General features: G+C 46.6%; 1 protein-coding gene across 1 annotated transcript; it reads left to right on the top strand.

The window, feature by feature from the left end:
• The first annotated feature begins 10573 nt into the window (after window positions 1-10573).
• Window positions 10574-16887, top strand: LOC109895509 (proteoglycan 4). The gene is made up of 2 exons (XM_020489228.2): window positions 10574-10788; window positions 14687-16887. Exon 2 carries the CDS (start codon window positions 14695-14697, stop codon window positions 16300-16302), a length of 1608 nt encoding a protein of 535 aa, XP_020344817.1. The 5' UTR covers window positions 10574-10788; window positions 14687-14694; the 3' UTR covers window positions 16303-16887.
• The last annotated feature ends 430 nt before the right edge of the window (window positions 16888-17317 follow it).

The following is a 17317-nucleotide window of genomic DNA, read 5'->3' as shown; positions in this document are numbered from 1 at the left end:
CGGAGAGATATACTCCTCCCACTGGGGTCCATCCGGTAGCACTCAGAACTTACCGAAAGATCATGGAGCTCACCCACCCTCATCATGGAAGTAATCGCTACCAAGAAAACCACCTTCATAGAGAGGTGTTTCAGGGAGGCAGATTCCAACGGTTCGAAAGGCATCTTCGCCAAAGCTGCCAAGACCACATCCAGATCCCAGCTCGCCATTGAGTGGGTCCTAGCTGGACGCAGGAGACAAACCCCCTTCATAAACCTGGAGACCAACGAATGGCTCCCCACTGGCCTGTCCATCCACCCCACATGGCATGCAGATACCCTCTCAGTGTAGAGGCTGCCAAGCACTCATCCAAGCGAGACTGCAGGTATTGGAGGACGTACTGCACCCCGCATGACTCGGGCACAACCTCAATACCAGTGCACCAAAAGCAGAACAACCGCCAGCGCAACTGGTATGCCACAGTTGTATCTGGTGCCCTTGCGCTCTGCATGGTGTTCATTACGTCCTCCTGTAGTCCTAACATGGACCATTGGTGCCGTTCAGCGGCCAAGCCCACCGACTGAGGCGGTGCGGTCTCGGATGCCACAGAGTTCCCCCTGCCTGACACAGCAAGTCAGGTCTCAGGGGCAGTTGACAAGGTGTCCCAGACAAAAGGGACAGGAGTAGGCTGAACCAGGGTTGTCTGGGCCAGTATGGGGCCACCAGCAGCAGATGCTCCGCCATCCTGGTCCTGTCCAGCACAGCCTGAATCAGGGGAAAAGGGGAGAGTGCGTAAAGCTCTAGCCCTGGCCAATCGGGAGCCAGAGCATCCAAGCCCAAAGGCCCTGGTGGCTCCAACATGGAGTACCACAGGGGGTGGTGTGCATTGTCCAGGGAGGCAAACAGGTCCACCTGCGCCCTCCCGAACTTGTCCCACAGGTGCTGCAGCACCCGAGGATGTAGGCTCCAGTCCCAAGGTGGTGGGCCCTACCTCGAGAGCATATCCGCTGCTACATTCAGGATGCCAGGTACGTACGCTGCGTGTAGAGACGCTAAACGTCCCTCAACCCATAGAAGGAGCTCCTGTGCCATAAGATGAAGGCGGTGAGACCTCAGTCCACCCTGATGGTTGTACCCTGATGGTTGATGTAAGCCACCACTGTGGTGTTGTCCACTCTCACCAGGACATGTCTTCCCTTCAGATATGGAAGGAAAGACTGCAGGGCCAGCAGTACAGCTCAGAGTGTATTGTGTATTAGTGTATTGATGTGCCTGCTGCTGGCCGTTGGTCATGCCCCCCAGTGCCCTGAGGCACTGTGCGGTCACCCGCAGTTGTCGGTGACGGTGGCACTTCGGGTGCAGCTGCTGGGAGTTGAACCAAATCAAATCAAATTTTGTTTGTCACATACACATGGTTAGCAGATGTTAATGCGAGTGTAGCGAAATGCTTGTGCTTCTAGTTCCGACAATGCAGTAATAACCAACAAGTAATCTAACTAACAATTCCAAAACTACTGTCTTATACACAGTGTAAGGGGATAAAGAATATGTACATAAGGATATATGAATGAGTGATGGTACAGAGCAGCATAGGCAAGATACAGTAGATGGTATCGAGTAAATCAAATCAAATCAAATCAAATGTATTTATATAGCCCTTCGTACATCAGCTGATATTTCAAAGTGCTGTACAGAAACCCAGCCTAAAACCCCAAACAGCAAGCAATGCAGGTGTAGAAGCACGGTGGCTAGGAAAAACTCCCTAGAAAGGCCAATACCTAGGAAGAAACCTAGAGAGGAACCAGGCTATGTGGGGTGGCCAGTCCTCTTCTGGCTGTGCCGGGTGGAGATTATAACAGAACATGGCCAAGATGTTCAAATGTTCATAAATGACCAGCATGGTCGAATAATAATAAGGCAGAACAGTTGAAACTGGAGCAGCAGCACAGTCAGGTGGAAGTTGAAACTGGAGCAGCAGCATGGCCAGGTGGACTGGGGACAGCAAGGAGTCATCATGTCAGGTAGTCCTGGGGCATGGTCCTAGGGCTCAGGTCAGTTGAAACTGGAACAGCAGCATGGCCAGGTGGACTGGGGACAGCAAGAAGTCATCATGTCAGGTAGTCCTGGGGCATGGTCCTAGGGCTCAGGTCCTCCGAGAGAGAGAAAGAAAGAGAGAAGGAGAGAATTAGAGAACGCACACTTAGATTCACACAGGACACCGAATAGGACAGGAGAAGTACTCCACATATAACAAACTGACCCCAGCCCCCCGACACATAAACTACTGCAGCATAAATACTGGAGGCTGAGACAGGAGGGGTCAGGAGACACTGTGGCCCCATCCGAGGACACCCCCGGACAGGGCCAAACAGGAAGGATATAACCCCACCCACTTTGCCAAAGCACAGCCCCCACACCACTAGAGGGATATCTTCAACCACCAACTTACCATCCTGAGACAAGGCTGAGTATATCCCACAAAGATCTCCGCCACGGCACAACCCAAGGGGGGGGCGCCAACCCGGACAGGATGACCACAACAGTGAATCAACCCACTCAGGTGACGCACCCCCTCCAGGGACGGCATGAGAGAGCCCCAGCAAGCCAGTGACTCAGCCCCTGTAATAGGGTTAGAGGCAGAGAATCCCAGTTGAAAGAGGGGAACCGGCCAGGCAGAGACAGCAAGGGCGGTTCGTTGCTCCAGAGCCTTTCCGTTCACCTTCCCACTCCTGGGCCAGACTACACTCAATCATATGACCCACTGAAGAGATGAGTCTTCAGTAAAGACTTAAAGGTTGAGACCGAGTTTGCGTCTCTGACATGGGTAGGCAGACCGTTCCATAAAATTGAGCTCTATAGGAGAAAGCCCTGCCTCCAGCTGTTTGCTTAGAAATTCTAGGGACAATTAGGAGGCCTGCGTCTTGTGACCGTAGCGTACGTGTAGGTATGTACGGCAGGATAGGTAGGAGCAAGCCCATGTAATGCTTTGTAGGTTAGCAGTAAAACCTTGAAATCAGCCCTTGCTTTGACAGGAAGCCAGTGTAGAGAGGCTAGCACTGGAGTAATATGATCAAATTTGTTTTTGGTTCTAGTCAGGATTCTAGCAGCCGTATTTAGCACTAACTGAAGTTTATTTAGTGCTTTATCCAGGTAGCCGGAAAATAGAGCATTGCAGTAGTCTAACCTAGAAGTGACAAAAGCATGGATTAATTTTTCTGCATCATTTTTGGACAGAAAGTTTCTGATTTTTGCAATGTTACGTAGATGGAAAAAAGCTGTCCTCGAAATGGTCTTGATATGTTCTTCAAAAGAGAGATCAGGGTCCAGAGTAACGCCGAGGTCCTTCACAGTTTTATTTGAGACGACTGTACAACCATTAAGATTAATTGTCAGATTCAACAGAAGATCTCTTTGTTTCTTGGGACCTAGAACAAGCATCTCTGTTTTGTCCGAGTTTAATAGTAGAAAGTTTGCAGCCATCCACTTCCTTATGTCTGAAACACATGCTTCTAGCGAGGGCAATTTTGGGGCTTCACCATGTTTCATTGAAATGTACAGCTGTGTGTCATCCGCATAGCAGTGAAAGTTTACATTATGTTTTCGAATAACATCCCCAAGAGGTAAAATATATAGTGAAAACAATAGTGGTCCTAAAACGGAACCTTGAGGAACACCGAAATTTACAGTTGATTTGTCAAAGGACAAACCATTCACAGAGACAAACTGATATCTTTCCGACAGATAAGATCTAAACCAGGCCAGAACATGTCCGTGTAGACCAATTTGGGTTTCCAATCTCTCCAAAAGAATGTGGTGATCGATGGTATCAAAAGCAGCACTAAGGTCTAGGAGCACGAGGACAGATGCAGAGCCTCGGTCCGATGCCATTAAAATGTCATTTACCACCTTCACAAGTGCCGTCTCAGTGCTATGATGGGGTCTAAAACCAGACTGAAGCATTTCGTATACATTGTTTGTCTTCAGGAAGGCAGTGAGTTGCTGCGCAACAGCCTTCTCTAAAAATTTTGAGAGGAATGGAAGATTCGATATAGGCCGATAGTTTTTTATATTTTCTGGGTCAAGGTTTGGCTTTTTCAAGAGAGGCTTTATTACTGCCACTTTTAGTGAGTTTGGTACACATCCAGTGGATAGAGAGCCGTTTATTATGTTCAACATAGGAGGGCCAAGCACAGGAAGCAGCTCTTTCAGTAGTTTAGTTGGAATAGGGTCCAGTATGCAGCTTGAAGGTTTAGAGGCCATGATTATTTTCATCATTGTGTCAAGAGATATAGTACTAAAACACTTGAGCGTCTCTCTTGATCCTAGGTCCTGGCAGAGTTGTGCAGACTCAGGACAACTGAGGTTTGGAGGAATACGCAGGTTTAAAGAGGAGTCCGTAATTTGCTTTCTAATAATCATAATCTTTTCCTCAAAGAAGTTCATGAATTTATCACTGCTAAAGTGAAAGTCAACCTCTCTTGGGGAATGCTGCTTTTTAGTTAGCTTTGCGACAGTATTAAAAAGGAATTTCGGATTGTTCTTATTTTCCTCAATTAAGTTAGAAAAATAGGATGATCGAGCAGCAGTAAGGGCTCTACGGTACTGCACGGTACCGTCCTTCCAAGCTAGTCGGAAGACTTCCAGTTTGGTGTGGCGCCATTTCCGTTCCAATTTTCTGGAAGCTTGCTTCAGAGCTCGGGTATTTTCTGTGTACCAGGGAGCTAGTTTCTTATGAGACATTTTTTTAGTTTTTAGGGGTGCAACTGCATCTAGGGTATTGCGCAAGGTTAAATTGAGATCCTCAGTTAGGTGGTTAACTGATTTTTGTCCTCTGGCGTCCTTGGGTAGGCAGAGGGAGTCTGGAAGGGCATCAAGGAATCTTTGTGTTGTCTGTGAATTTATAGCACGACTTTTGATGTTCCTTGGTTGGGGTCTAAGCAGATTATTTGTTGCAATTGCAAACGTAATAAAATGGTGGTCCAATAGTCCAGGATTATGAGGAAAAACATTAAGATCCACCACATTTATTCCATGGGACAAAACTAGGTCCAGCGTATGACTGTGACAGTGAGTGGGTCCAGAGACACTCACTGTCGATGATGGCTCCGAAAGCCTTTTGGAGTGGGTCTGTGGACTTTTCCATGTGAATATTAAAGTCACCAAAGATTAGAATATTATCTGCTATGACTACAAGGTCCGATAGAAATTCAGGGAACTCAGTGAGAAACGCTGTATATGGCCCAGGAGGCCTGTAAACAGTAGCTATAAAAAGTGATTGAGTAGGCTGCATAGATTTCATGACTAGAAGCTCAAAAGACGAAAATGTCTTTTTTTTCGTTGTAAATTTAAATTTGCTATCGTAAATGTTAGCAACACCTCCGCCTTTGCGGGATGCACGGGGGATATGGTCACTAGTGTAGCCAGGAGGTGAGGCCTCATTTAAAACAGTAAATTCATCAGGCTTAAGCCATGTTTCAGTCAGGCCAATCACATCAAGATTATGATCAGTGATTAGTTCATTGACTATAATTGCCTTTGAAGTAAGGGATCTAACATTAAGTAGCCCTATTTTGAGATGTGAGGTATCATGATCTCTTTCAGTAATGACAGGAATGGAGGTGGTCTTTATCCTAGTGAGATTGCTAAGGCGAACACCGCCATGTTTAGTTTTGCCCAACCTAGGTCGAGGCACAGACACGGTCTCAATGGTGATAGCTGAGCTGACTACACTGACTGTGCTAATGGCAGACTCCACTATGCTGGCAGGCTGGGTAACAGCCTGCTGCCTGGCCTGCACCCTATTTCATTGTGGAGCTAGAGGAGTTAAAGCCCTGTCTATGTTGGTAGATAAGATGAGAGCACCCCTCCAGCTAGGATGGAGTCCGTCACTCCTCAGCAGGTCAGGCTTGGTCCTGTTTGTGGGTGAGTCCCAGAAAGAGGGCCAATTACCTACAAATTCTAACTTTTGGGATGGGCAGAAAACAGTTTTCAACCAGCGATTGAGTTGTGAGACTCTGCTGTAGAGCTCATCACTCCCCCTAACTGGGAGGGGGCCAGAGACACTTACTCGATGCCGACACATCTTTCTAGCTGATATGCACGCAGAAGCTATGTTGCGCTTGGTGATTTCTGACTGTTTCATCCTAACATCGTTGGTGCCGACGTGGATAACAATATCTCTATACTCTCTACACTCGCCAGTTTTAGCTTTAGCCAGCACCATCTTCAGATTAGCCTTAACGTCGGTAGCCCTGCCCCCGGGTAAACAGTGTATGATCGCTGGATGATTCGCTTTAAGTCTAATACTGCGGGTAATGGAGTCGCCAATGACTAGAGTTTTCAATTTACAGTATATACATATGAGATGAGTATGTAAACAAAGTAGCATAGTTAAAGTGGCTAGTGATACATGTATTACATAAGGATACAGTCGATGATATAGAGTACAGTATATACGTATGCCAATGAGATGAATAATGTAGGGTAAGTAACATTATATAAGGTAGCATTGTTTAAAGTGGCTAGTGATATATTTACATCATTTCCCATCAATTCCCATTATTAAAGTGGCTGGAGTTGTGTCAGTGTCAGTGTGTTGGCAGCAGCCACTCAATGTTAGTGGTGGCTGTTTAACAGTCTGATGGCCTTGAGATAGAAGCTGTTTTTCAGTCACCTCAGTCCCAGCTTTGATGCACCTGTACTGACCTCGCCTTCTGGATGATAGCGGGGTGAACAGGCAGTGGCTCGGGTGGTTGATGTCCTTGATGATCTTTATGGCCTTCCTGTAACATCGGGTGGTGTAGGTGTCCTGGAGGGCAGGTAGTTTGCCCCCGGTGATGCGTTGTGCAGACCTCACTACCCTCTGGAGAGCCTTACGGTTGAGGGCGGAGCAGTTGCTGTACCAGGCGGTGATACAGCCCGCCAGGATGCTCTCGATTGTGCATCTGTAGAAGTTTGTGAGTGCTTTTGGTGACAAGCCAAATTTCTTCAGCCTCCTGAGTTTGAAGAGGCGCTGCTGCGCCTTCTTCACGATGCTGTCTGTGTGAGTGGACCAATTCAGTTTGTCTGTGATGTGTATGCCGAGGAACTTAAAACTTGCTACCCTCTCCACTACTGTTCCATCGATGTGGATAGGGGGGTGTTCCCTCTGCTGTTTCCTGAAGTCCACAATCATCTCCTTAGTTTTGTTGACGTTGAGTGTGAGGTTATTTTCCTGACACCACACTCCGAGGGCCCTCACCTCCTCCCTGTAGGCCGTCTCGTCGTTGTTGGTAATCAAGCCTACCACTGTTGTGTCGTCCGCAAACTTGATGATTGAGTTGGAGGCGTGCGTGGCCACGCAGTCGTGGGTGAACAGGGAGTACAGGAGAGGGCTCAGAACGCACCCTTGTGGGGCCCCAGTGTTGAGGATCAGCGGGGAGGAGATGTTGTTGCAGATGTTGTTGCCTACCCTCACCACCTGGGGGCGGCCCGTCAGGAAGTCCAGTACCCAGTTGCACAGGGCGGGGTCGAGACCCAGGGTCCAGGGGAATCAGGCCCAGGGGAATCAGCAACGAGGCTGCCGTCAGCAAGCCCAATAGACATTGGCAGGTCAGGGAGGATACCACCCACCCCTGCTGAAAATGGTTGAGGCAAGATAAGATCACCTGAACCCTTCTGGTGGGTAGGCATGCTCTTATGAGGACTGAGTCCAGTTCAATGCCAATGAAGGCCACCCTCTGGGTTGGCATCAGACGACTCTTCTTGTCATTTACAGTAATGCCCAGCCTGCCGATGTGGGTCAGAGCATGTCTCTGTCTGACAGAGTCTTGGTTGGGGCACAGATAATTGAGAATCAAAAATACTTGGGACGTGAGAGGTGCCAGGACAGCCTCCATGCACTTTGTGAACCATGAATTCGTAAGCTGTCCCTTCTAAAATGAATCGGAGGTACTGTCAATGACCTGGGTGAACAGGAACATGGAAGTACGTATGTATCCCTCAGGTCCAGCGTCACAAACCACTGGTCCCTGGACACAGCCTGAAACACGTGGGCTGGGGCAAGTATGTAGAACCTCAGTACCTTCAAGTACCCTTTGAGGTTGCGGAGGTCCAGAATCCATCTCTTTTTGGGACCACAAAATAAGTGGAGTAGAGCCCAGCTAGCCGTTCTGATGTCTTGATCCTGCGGATGGCACTCTTGTCCAGGAGTGAGGAGATCTCCACCCACAGGGTTTTCTTCAGGGGATGGAGACACAAAGGCCCCTGAAGAACAGGAGCCGGGACCGGAATTGGAGTCGGTACGCCTTGATCATTGCGGACAACACCCAGTGGGACTCCACACCCTCCTCCCACTTTGCCCTTAGAGAACGGGAGAAGCAGCCGAGGCTAGGGAAGGGTGTGTCATGGGTCCTGCCGGGGCCCGCCTCTCCTCTGGCGCCCCCAGCTCTTGGGTCCCTCAGGCACGTCCCTATGGCGGTGACGGTTGACAGGTTGTTGCTTCACCACACGCTGTGCCCCTCCCCGCTGTCATCCCTCAGCATGAGGCGATGGGGCAGGCATCAAAGACTCTGGGGGGTCCCGGCTTCAGTCACGTGTTCCACCAGGGGGGATGCCACCATCACACCTGTCACAAAGGGAAGCCATAAGCTCAGCCAAGCCAACAAGGCCATGGAGCAGCTTATACCGGGACTTGCTTGGAGAAATAGGAACCCCGTGAGGAATAAATTACCCAGTACCTCTGCAAAAAACAGGGAAGACCCGTGTGCCCTATAAGGACCATGGCAGCTATCATGGTGTCCAAGGTCGTGTACTCCCCAGAGGCTGAGTGACTCTGCGCCTGCAACATAACTCCATGTTCCAGTCTCTGCTGTGAGTCGGAAGCACCCCCTGGCAGAGGCCCAGCTCTCCTGCAAGGCCTCGTGGAACTTGGCAGAGATGACATGGAGAGTCATCACTGTCCACCAGTTTGATGTCCAGTGCAGTGGCTACCCGAGTGAGTAGGCTCCTCATAGCCCCTCGAGCCGCTGGGCAGGGTGATGAAGCCCCGCTGCCTGCTTCTGATGGCCTGTCAGCCTGGTTGCCCCGCTCACGGTGGTGAATAGTGCCAGCATCATCCCCCAGGAACAGCCTATCACTGGCCAACAGGGAACAGCTGTCGTCGCCATCAAAGTTATCAACCGCCTGACGCAGGGCATGCAGCCTCCGTTTAAGGTGGTCCCAGCGGTCCGACTCCTGCCCCCATCCAGGACTGGCAGCAGATGGGCTTTGCCTGCGGTGGCTCCGGTCACGCTTCCTGGGAGGGGAACTTGGCCCAGTAGAGGTACTAACAGCTCGCTGGTGCACCACTCCTGAGGGAGGGAGTTCGTCCCCAGCCTGAACCCGAGCCTAGCCAATCCACTCGCGCATGGCCTCCAATCGTGCCAGGAACACCACACAAAATTGGCATCCAGTAGGGCGCTCCACTGCCCTTTCCACGTGGCTTAAACACAGGCAGTGCATACACGAGGTATGCGGATCCCCATGGGGGATGCCACATTCACACTTGTCACAAAGGGAAGCCATAAGCTCAGCCAAGCCAACAAGGCCACAGAGCAGGGGTCCGACACCCTGGGAGAGCTGATGTTGTGACCCGCTTGGAGGAATAGAAACCTGGTGAGGGATACCCAGTACCTCTACAAAAAATAGTGAAAACCCGTGTAGGAAAAGCAGACAGACTAAAAAACTGCAACCAGGTAATGCGTTTGATTTATTTGTTTTTTTGTTTTTGTTTTACGCCAACTGCAATGTTACCTACCGGTTTAATATCAAAGCAGTATAAACAGCACCATATGATGGAATTACTCCGTTAAGGAACTGAATTTAATGTCTCAATGTAGTGGAAAGAGGTCAAAGGGGGGTGGTGTAACCGGTGTGAAATGGCTAGCTAGTTAGCGGTGTGCGCTAGTAGCGTTTCATTGTCGCTGGGATATGAGGTAACAACCGTGCCTGGCCTATGTTAAAAGTGTTTATTTTTTTTAAGTACATTGTTTGTTAGGTATTAAGCCTGTGTTAAAATATGCTTAAAATGTATTAAAACACAAAAAAAGGGATTGTGATTGTGTTGAATTGTGTTTGGGAAATAAAGATAGACCAGTGGAGGCTGGTGGGGGGAGCTACAGGAGGACAGGGTCATTGTGAAAGCTGGAATGGTATAAATGGAAGGGTATCAAATACATTAAACACATTAAACAAATGGAATCCGCGTTTGACTCTGTTCCATTGGTTCCATTCCAGCCATTACAATTAGTCTGTCCTCCTATAGCTCCTCCCACCAGCCTCCTCTGAGATAGGTCATATTTCATTCAGTACAGAAATGTGTAGATGGCTTAATTTACCCTGTCCTGCAACTCAATTTACACAATATCGAGGTAAATTATGCTAAGAGAAAACAAGCTACAGTATGTTTAAAAAAATGTAACGTTTAGATGAATTCTGAATATTTCCAGGGATACACAACATCCTGAAATATATGTAGCCTATATATCTTTGTTAGAAAGAATACTATATTTCCCTTGACAGAGTGACGCTGAATGTTTAAAAAAATGCTACATTTACCCCACTTTCTCCTAGATTGTGGAATAGATTGTGATAGCGAATGATGTCTGGCAAACCTATAGGGGCACTCTTCAAAAAAGCACAGTCCTAGATTGCACCTCAGGGAGCGAGGAGGACTTTGGTGCAGCTTTCAGTCGCAAGATTCTTTCTATTATCAGTCCGTGCTCAGTCTTACAAGGGAATACATCAGTTCCTCGACTCTCCTTACCGTTTGGGTTTAAGGCAGAAATCCAGGTTTGTGAACTTTGTATCTATACTTTTCAGCTTTTGTATGTTTTTTTTTTTTATTCTGGAGAAAATAAGAGAACATATAGCCTGCTGTTGTGGTAAATTGGAGAATAAAGAATGGAGAAGGGAGAAAGAGTTGGATAAGCTATCCTTTGTTCTCTTTTGTTCATGTATTTGTATTCCTACCGGTGCGTGCGTGGATTTTCACATTCAACATCTTCGAGACACGATTTGCGTTTTATTATGTGGATGTTCCAAAGAGTCTTTCCTGGGATTTTAACAATTTGTCTGCGCTATGAGGTGTAGACTTTTTTTTTTTTTATCCAGAAGCATCAGGGTGACAGGGCTGTGTGTGCCCAAATCAATTTATGTAATACATTGAAAAAAGATCAAGTGTAGAGTAAGATGACAAATCAAGATTCAAACATTATAGAAAAAAAGACAAACATATTTTCCATCGTAACTCGTGTACACGCCTGTGGAGCCCCACAAGACGGTATGGCAATATTAACGAACAGTGAAGATAGAGTGAAGTAGCGGGGGTATGTGGTTGGGGGGATGGAGTCAGTGTGCCTTCCCTGTCGATAATATGTCGTTTTTAATCATTACTTATATTTGTTCTATAATGACAAACATCAAAGACAGCCATCCATCCAAACTATAAAAGTTATACTTTTTATAATGAGGTGGATTTCACAGTTAACATCATTCTGTAGCAGGCATCTAGGATGCCTGTCTCTCAGAGCCTTGCTGGTGCAACAGGAGTTGTACATTTACCTGCACATTTTCCTTCATCGTAATTTAACGTGTCTTCAGCCCTATTTGAGTTTTAATAGGAAATAATACATGGCTACCCGGTAGTGTTTACATTAATCTGTGTGTGATCATATTGCTGTAATTGGTTTATCCCTCACACCCCTAAACCGGTACTATTTAATCCCCTCGTCGCCTATAGGCTCCATGTACTTCCCCAATCTGTGAGCATTGTCATGTGCTTTTGGCAGATCTATCTTGAAATCTCTTTTTGAAATGTCTGACTGTTTTCTTTTAATGTGTGTGTATAGGCAAATGTCATGTAAACCGAGGAAATTAATTGAGTCAAACACATATATATATAACTCGCGCAATTAACTTAATTCGCATGCTATAGCGAACCTCAAATATGGACAGTAATTGGGAGGAATATGAAAGCCTGTTTATCCGATAGCCTAGTAGAGGGGACCCATCGCTGCTCTGATATCAGCATGGATTTAGCTGTACAGCCCATAGTCTGCGCTGGCCTGCCGCATGGCTCCCTCTGTCCGCATCCCTTCTTGATTGCCCTAATGCAGCACTATGGACAGCTCCTATTATGATCACGCCGTGTGTTCTGCAGTTCAAATAAATATGCAATATGGCAGTCGCTCTCTCACCCATCTAACAAGAAAGACAAATTAGATTCAACTATGTTTGGGACATTTTGGATAATGGTCAATCGAAGTACTTGCGGAAAATGTCATAGTCTATTGTTCCGTTCGTGATTAGTTTTGCTTAATTTTTTTGAGAACCGCCTGCATGTTGAGCATTTTCCACCTTTTGGCTTCACTTAAAACTGTATGTCAGGCAGAAGAAACCTGTAACCTGTAATTCCTGTTTAGTATATCCATTCCCATGGTAAATATTGTTTTCTGTGACAGCCAGCCTACTGTTATATAAAGGAATAATTGAGTACTATTATCACCAAACATAATCTATCAGATAACATTTAACTTCCAGTTCTCGGTTTTCTGATAGGGGGAAGTTGAAGTATGTTGAAATCAGCTCTTCCTCTTACAAGCATGGCAATGGAGTAAAATAAACACAATTTTGTGAGTGAGACCAGTGTGATAAAGTTAACCCTACACACATACTTATTTAAGCTATATGTATAGCTAAAATAGTTTAGCTATATGTTTTTGTTGTCATCAGTGGAGGGTGTATAGTACTACTACTCGGAATACTACTACTCAGTATTATACCATGGCATTGTTGAATAGTTCTTTCTGATTGGCTTGAAGGGCATTCTAGAGCATGCACTATTTCCCATTATAAACTGGGTGGCTGGAGCCCTGAATGCTGACTGGCTGACAGCTGTGGAATATCAGACATTATAAACTGTTTGGTTCCAGCCCTGAATGCTGATTGGCTGACAGCAGTGGTATATCAAACCGTATACCACGGGTATGACAAAACATTTAGTTTTACTGCTCTAATTACGTTAATAACCAGTTTATAATAGTAATAAGGCACCTCAGGGGTTTGTAGTATATGGCCAATATACCACGGCTAAGGGCTGTGTCCAGGCCCTCCGTGATGCATCCTGCTAAGAACAGCCCTTATATTATATTGGCCATATACCACACCCCCTCATGCCTTGTTGCTTAAGTATACCATGGGTATGACAAAACATGTATTTTTACTGCTCTAATTACATTGGCAACGAGTTTATAATAGCAATAAGGCGCCTCGTGTTTGTGGTATATGGCCAATATACCATGGCTAAGGGCTGTATCCAGGCACTACTATGTTATATTGGACATATACCACACCCCCTTGGGTATATATATATTTTTTTGCATGATAGAAATCAATGGATATAGTTAACAGTTTACACGTTTTGTTTGAGCTGCTTTTGAAAGCAAAAGTCAAATTGAAAACAGTATTGGTATTGTTGAATTCGATTTTCATAATAGCAGCTAAGTCTGATGGCTTGGTTAGCTAAACTAGCGCGTCTGTTTGTTTGGTTACCATGGTAACTACTGTAGCTATCAAAAGTAAACTTGCTAGCTAGCTACTTCAGTGGATGTTGAACACATTTCTACAAGCAAATAGTATAAAATGGATGGTATGACAGGGATAATCAACTCTGGGCTCTATGCGTTCTCTGGAAAATAATGCATCTCTGTGGAAGGTCAGTTCCACTCTGAACGCATAGCCCCTTGTTGATTATCCCTTCATTCATTCCCATGCTTTAGTGGTTGCAAAGTAACAGGAGTTTGTGGTCTGTAAAATAACATGTTATCTTATCCATGCTTACCCTGGCCTGAATCTTATTTAACCCTTGCACTAAAGTATAGAGAAAATCCAGACCATAGCCCCCAAAAATGTCTCACCAACCTGTTTAAAATACCATGGCATTGTTTCAATACTCGTTTCTGATTGGATTCCACGTCGTTCATTATTATCCACAGAACGCATAGCCCCTCGTAGATTTTTTCCCTTACTTATTTATATACAGTGCACTAGATAGCAATAGAAGGTTAGCAGATTATACAATCATTTTCACCAGGCTTGTTGAACAGGTCCTAGTCATGCACAACAAGTGCTCAATAGGTTCCCAAAACCTATAGCTAAAAACAATTGTGTTTTTTAACTTCATTTTGTGAACTCAAGTCCCCCCTTCCTAACTGTGCCTCTAACCTGCTATTCTAAAAGTATACCAGTGGGAATAAGTGTACAACTAAAACAGACCATTAAAGGGCAACAGTAGAATGGGAGGCTCACTTGGCACATAATAACATTACCTAAGTCTCCAGAGAGGGTCTCTTGTCCTGTGGTTTATACAAGAGCACTGGATAGTTTAGAACTTGGAGTAGTTCCCATGCAGTGGTCATTTGTCTTTTTGCCAAAAGTATTTGGCAGAGTGTGGTCTCCAGATTGAAATGCCTTCCCCCTTTTAAAGCCCGACTGAGTGCTTTCTTACAACGGAGACAGGCGGCACTATGTTGGCATGATTGCAATGCTTAGAATTTTATTCAGCTTTAACTCGGTATTGAGGTTTGTGGTGGGTAATTAAAGGAAATTGATATATGCTATGCATGGATTATCAAATGCAACAACCTGTCACACTTTGTTAAGTCATTCTGATTTTATTATTCACTTTTAGGAGACACCATGGGAGGCAAGCTGAGCAAGAGAAAGAAGGGGTACGATGTCAGCGACCCAAAAGACAAGAAGGAGGAGATTACTGTGGCTGCTGTGAGTGCCGTTGAGGCCATGGCCCATGCCGTGGAGAGCAAAGCACCAGCTCCGGTCTCTGAGTTGGTAGCGAAGGATGCTCCTAAGGTGTCTGCTGCGGTAGAGGGAGCAGTGGAGTTGGCAGCGGTAACCATCACAGAAGCGACAGAAGAGGCCCTGTCAGCTATAGAGGCTGTGGCCAAGGGGGCCACCGCAGAGCCAGCGGCTGTACTAGATGAACCTGTGGCAGCACCGGCAGAACCAGCGCCAACAGCAGGAGAGGCCGTGGCTTCAGAAGAACCAGCTGCAGCACCAGAGGAGCCAGCACCAGCTGCAGCACCAGAAGAACCTGCAGCCCCAGAAGAGCCAGTGTCGACACCGGAAGAACCTGCAGCAGTAGCAGAGGAACCAGCTGCAGCTCCAGAAGAGCCAGTGTCAGCACTGGAAGAACCTGCTGCAGCTGAGGAACCAGCAGCATCACCAGAGGAACCTGTAACAGCACCAGATAAAACAGAGGCACCAGAAGAACCAGAACTAGACGAAACAGCAGCTGCACCAAAAGAGCCTACAGTGGAAGAGCCTGTACCAGAAGAGCCTGCGGCAGCACCAAAAGAACCTGCACCAGAAGAGCCTGCGGCAGCACCAAAAGAGCCTGCAGTGGAAGAGCCTGCGGCAGCACCAAAAGAGCATGCACCAGGAGAGCCTGCGGCAGCACCAAAAGAGCCTGCACCAGAAAAGCCTGAGGCAGCACCAAAAGAGCCTGCACCAGAAGAGCCTGTGGCAGCCTCTGTGGGCCTAGCCGCAGCACCAGAAAAGGATTCTGAGGCTACAGAACAAGCCACAGAGGTGGCAGACACTACAGAACCTGAGCCTGCTGCTCCAGAGCCTGAAACAGAGACTGTTACAGGGGAGGCCCCAGAACCTGAGGCTGTGCCCGAGGCACCAGTAGAGGCAGAAACAGCTTCACCCTCACTGGAGGAGGTGCCTACATCAGTTGCAGAAGCTGTGTCAGAGTCAGCCACAGAGGCAGCCGCAGAGCCAGAGGCAGCCGCAGAACCAGAATCCGTCCCAGAACCAGCCGCTAAAGAGCTCCCCCTACCCGTAGAAGAATCTGTAGCAGAGCTTGAACCTGAAGCTGCTGATGCAGTAACAGAGGCAACAGAGCCAGAGGCTGCCGACATTGCAGAATTCATCCCGGAGATCATAATTTCAGAATCTGCTGCACCTGCTGCTGCAGAGGAGGCCAGCGCTGGGCCACAGGAGGCTGTGCTGGACAACAGGGAAGTTGTTTCCGCAGAGGAGGCTACTGCTGAGCCTTCTGCCCCTGAGGTCAATGGGGAGTGTCAGGAGCAGGCAGCCGAGCCGGCTGCCGTGTCTGCCCCGGAGCCACAACAAAAGGAATGTGTCAATGGCATTGACAAGCCAGAGGATGCCGTTGAGGTGCAAATTGACTGTGAATTAAAAAAGGACTTGAACCTGACTGGCGACATCCAGATTCCTGAGGCAATCGGTGAGGCAATAAGTCAGGCTGTTGACTTGGTCTGAAGCTAATATAAATGTGTCCCTAAAGTCCCTAATGATCCGAAAAAACCTCCAATACAAGCTTCTGAAGATAAATATAAAAATGTCTGTTATGGCAAAGGAGTTTCCGGTTAACTAAAAGGAAATACAACCACTCAAGTGTAGAGAGGGGCAGTGAGGTACATGTGAAGGAAGAGATGTAAGACATGGTTGCAGTGTTGAGTCTTTGTGCCCCACACGTCATTGCAGAGGGGCAGCCTGTGTTTGCAGCATTTGTGGTGAGATGAAAGCCAGAAACATTTGAGGGATGAGTATAGTAAAACCAACAACAACAAAAAACTGGACAAGAGAGAAAAAAACGTGACATTGACATTGGAAATTTTGAATGGAATGAGTAGTCTTGTCTTTGTGTATGAGCCTGATGATTATTAAAAATGTTTTATCGGAATAGCATTCAATAGTGATCTAACTTAGACTTTCACATATCCTTTCCTTAACTACATGACAAAATAATGGATGAAATGTTTTGGCCTTTTATAATGGTGCAAACAGTAAGGAATATTCATTGATGGCTTGGAATGGAGAATAAAAAAAGACTGTTATACCTGATTGTTCTTTTGTTGTTATGTATTCTATATAAATTAGGCAAAGGCCATTTGACACAGGGCCTTATCGTATAATGACAGGTCATTTTAGTCAATTTTAGCATGTTACAATTATTTCAACTGTATTTTAAGATGCCTTTATGATTGATTATAATAAGTAAACCCTAGGTGCAAACAATGGAGATCTTTGAAAACTGACATTCGTCCAGTGCTTTATTGTTGTTGTCTGATAGATTGAGTGCACCAATATCAGCAGTCGGAGACATTATCTACAGAACATCATTCATTTCAAACTTCTACAGTTATGTACAGACCAGGTTTCTTTTGGGTTAGGGGTCGCCAGATTGTATTACCTGTAGACCAATGTCCTCGAGGTCATTGGCCTTGCAGATATTTTGTTTGGTGAATCTTGGCTTGCCTGTGTGTTTGTTTGA

Source organism: Oncorhynchus kisutch, linkage group LG8 (assembly GCF_002021735.2).
Source record: "Oncorhynchus kisutch isolate 150728-3 linkage group LG8, Okis_V2, whole genome shotgun sequence".
Taxonomy (NCBI): Eukaryota; Metazoa; Chordata; class Actinopteri; order Salmoniformes; family Salmonidae; genus Oncorhynchus; species Oncorhynchus kisutch.
This window is presented reverse-complemented; position numbering and strand designations above follow the sequence as displayed.

Excerpts from the sequence above, each read along its gene's own strand:
- LOC109895509 (XM_020489228.2), top strand. The coding sequence starts at position 14,695 with ATGGGAGGCAAGCTGAGCAAGAGAAAGAAGGGGTACGATGTCAGCGAC.